We start from the raw sequence: 2,630 nt of genomic DNA, 5'->3' as shown, positions 1-2,630 counted from the left end.
CGGGGCCTGCCGCTGCCACCGCACGATGTAGTAACTCAGGTTACCGTTGGGCAGCGAGGGCGGGTTCCACTTCACGATCAGCTGCGAGGACGAGTTGGAGGCTGAGAGGACATCCAGGGGAATGGAAGGAACTGGGGGGAGAGAGCGCATTTCAGAACGTGCAGCGTGGCTGGGCGCAGGTGACCGCTGGCTCCGAGCAAGCCCAAGAGGACAAGGAACCGCGGCATGGCCGTCCCCCCTGGGGTGTGACATCTCACTTGTTCTCTCTCTGGCAAGTGCACCTGCCCTATGACAAAAATCAAAAAAAAAACCAAACAAAACCAAATGAAAACCAACGTTTTTCTTTTTTTTGGGGGAGATTTCTTTGCTATAGGGTGCGTGCGCTTGCCAGAAAGACAGAGAGAGAGACAGAGACAGAAAGCGAGAAATCACCCCCCAGTGGGGACGGTCACGCCGCAATCCCTTCTCCTCCATTCTCCTCTCGGGATCTTGGGCACGCACGCACACGTGCCTGGCATGAGTATTAAGCCACCAGGTCCGGGACGTGAACCGCGGTCAACTACGTGGGAGTCCAGCGACATAGCCATTACACTAACTGCTGGTTCCCAAAACCAACGTTTTTAATATCCTTGGAAAATAGATACAAATAGTTGCTCTTATTATTTCCAGATCCTGGAGTAAAGAAGTGAGGTGCTGGGGGACCAGCAGATGGTGTAATGGTTACATCACTGGACTCCTATGTAGTCAACCACAGTTCAAGTCCTGGACACAGCAACCTAAAACTCTTGCTGGGTGCGTGTGCATGCGTGCCCAAGGTCCTGAGAGGAGAATGGAGAAGAAGGGATTGAGGCATGGCCATCTCCCCAGGGGGTGATTTCTCGCTTTCTGTCTCTCTGTCTCTCCGGCAAGTGTACTCTATAGCAAAAATTGCTCTTAGAAAAACAAAAAGATATGATGAAGTGCTGGACTGGCAGGTGACATGGTGGTTAAGGTACTGGACTCCCACATGGTCAACCATGGTTCAAGTCCAAGGCCTGGTAGCTTGCTTTCTTACTTTTTCTTCCTCTCTCTGTCTTTCTCTGGTCAAATTAAAAAATTACAATAACAAATAATATTAAAGAAATAACTCTTTTTTAAGTAAGAAAGACAAGGGGGAGACCAACAGGTGGCGTGGTGGTCAAGGCGCCAGATCCCACATCACTGACTTTGCGGTTCAAGTCCCAGACTTGGAGGCCTGAAAAACACACCACGCTGGTGTGCATGTGTACCCAAAAAATTGCTAAGAAGAGAATGGATGACAGCCTGGCCATCTTCCCAGAGGGTGATTTCTCACGTTCTCTCTCTCTGTGTCTCTCTGTAGCAAGTACACATGCTGACTGGCAAAAAAATCTAAAAGAGGGACAGCAGACGGTGTAGGAGTGACATCACTGGACTCCCATGTAATCGACTATGGTTTGAGTCCTGGACCCGGCGGCCTGAAACTCACACCAGGCGCGTGTGAATGCCCATCCCCAATGGAGGGTGATTTCTTGCTTGCTGGCTCTCTGTCTCTCTCGGTCTCTCCGGTGAGCACACGTGCCCTATAGCTCAACTCTCTAACAACAAGAACAGGAAAAAGAAAGGCAAGGGGCATATCTTATGGGTGGCCCTACAACTCCACTTATCAATAAGCAAGCGGGCCCAGGAATCCTGAGGGGTGTGTTGGGGGGTGTCCGGTGCACAGCTACCTGAAGCATTGGTGCGAATGTACAAGATCTCACTCTTGGCCCCGCGGATGTGGTCGTTCTCCACCATGGTGAGGGTCACGGCTTTGACATACACGGCGTACTGAGTCCAGGGCTTCAGCCCGTGCAGAAGAATGCCAGGCTCGACATCCTTGTTGGGGGGCAGGTCCACATCCACCATGTTCCAGCTGTTGGAGCCACAGGCGTCCTGCCCATCATACTCCGTCACGTTTTTAAAGGGTCTGAAAGACGATCGATATGACTCAGAGAATGTTGGCGGGTCTGACATCAAAGCTCTTAAGCACGCTCCCCGTGGGACCAGCAGGTGGCGTGGTTGGTAAAGTGCTGGGCACTCCCACATGGCCTAGCACGATTTGAGTCCCAGACCTGTGGGCTTGATTTCTCACTTTCCGTCTCTCTCTCTCTCTGTGTGTGAGTCTCTCTTGTCAAATTAAAATAAGTGAATGAATTAAAAAAATAAATTCTAAAAAGCAAAAAAACAACCTTCCCTAGGGGCCCAGTGCATCATGGGACTTCTAAATAAAACAAAGAATTAATTCAATATTATAGAAGAATGAAATGAAGCAACTGGATGCTGGCTTTCACCAAAGTTACGCATCCTAGTGTCGAACGCCCTGCCTTGGAAAGTGTAAATTCTATAATTACTGGGAGGGAAAATGCTGCTCTTTAAGAATATGCACAGGGGGACCAGCAGATGGCATAATGGTTACATCACTGGACTCCCACATAGTAGACTGTGGTTTGAATCCCAAACCCAGTGACTTAAACTCACACCAGACACATGTGTGTGTGCCTAAGATCTTAAGAGGAAGATGGAGAAGAAGGGATTGTGGTGTGGCCATCCCTCCTGGTGGGTGATTTCTTGCTTTTGGTCTCTGTCTCTCT

The 2,630-nt window shown here is 49.7% G+C and overlaps 1 protein-coding gene across 1 annotated transcript in view; it reads right to left on the bottom strand.

Moving 5' to 3' along the window:
* The window catches only part of IGF1R (insulin like growth factor 1 receptor), a 239,231-nt gene that overhangs the window by 26,371 nt on the left and 210,230 nt on the right, over positions 1-2,630 (bottom strand). Inside the window, exons 8-9 of the mRNA XM_014592757.1 lie at positions 1,728-1,966; positions 1-131 (exon numbers count right to left, since the gene is read on the bottom strand). The exon at positions 1-131 is cut by the window's left edge and continues 46 nt beyond it. Of these exons, the coding sequence (XP_014448243.1) occupies positions 1-131; positions 1,728-1,966 (370 nt within the window). The remainder of the gene's footprint in view (positions 132-1,727; positions 1,967-2,630) is intronic.

This window comes from Tupaia chinensis, unplaced genomic scaffold, assembly GCF_000334495.1.
Source record: "Tupaia chinensis unplaced genomic scaffold, TupChi_1.0 Scaffold138490_1, whole genome shotgun sequence".
Lineage (NCBI taxonomy): Eukaryota > Metazoa > Chordata > Mammalia > Scandentia > Tupaiidae > Tupaia > Tupaia belangeri.
This window is presented reverse-complemented; position numbering and strand designations above follow the sequence as displayed.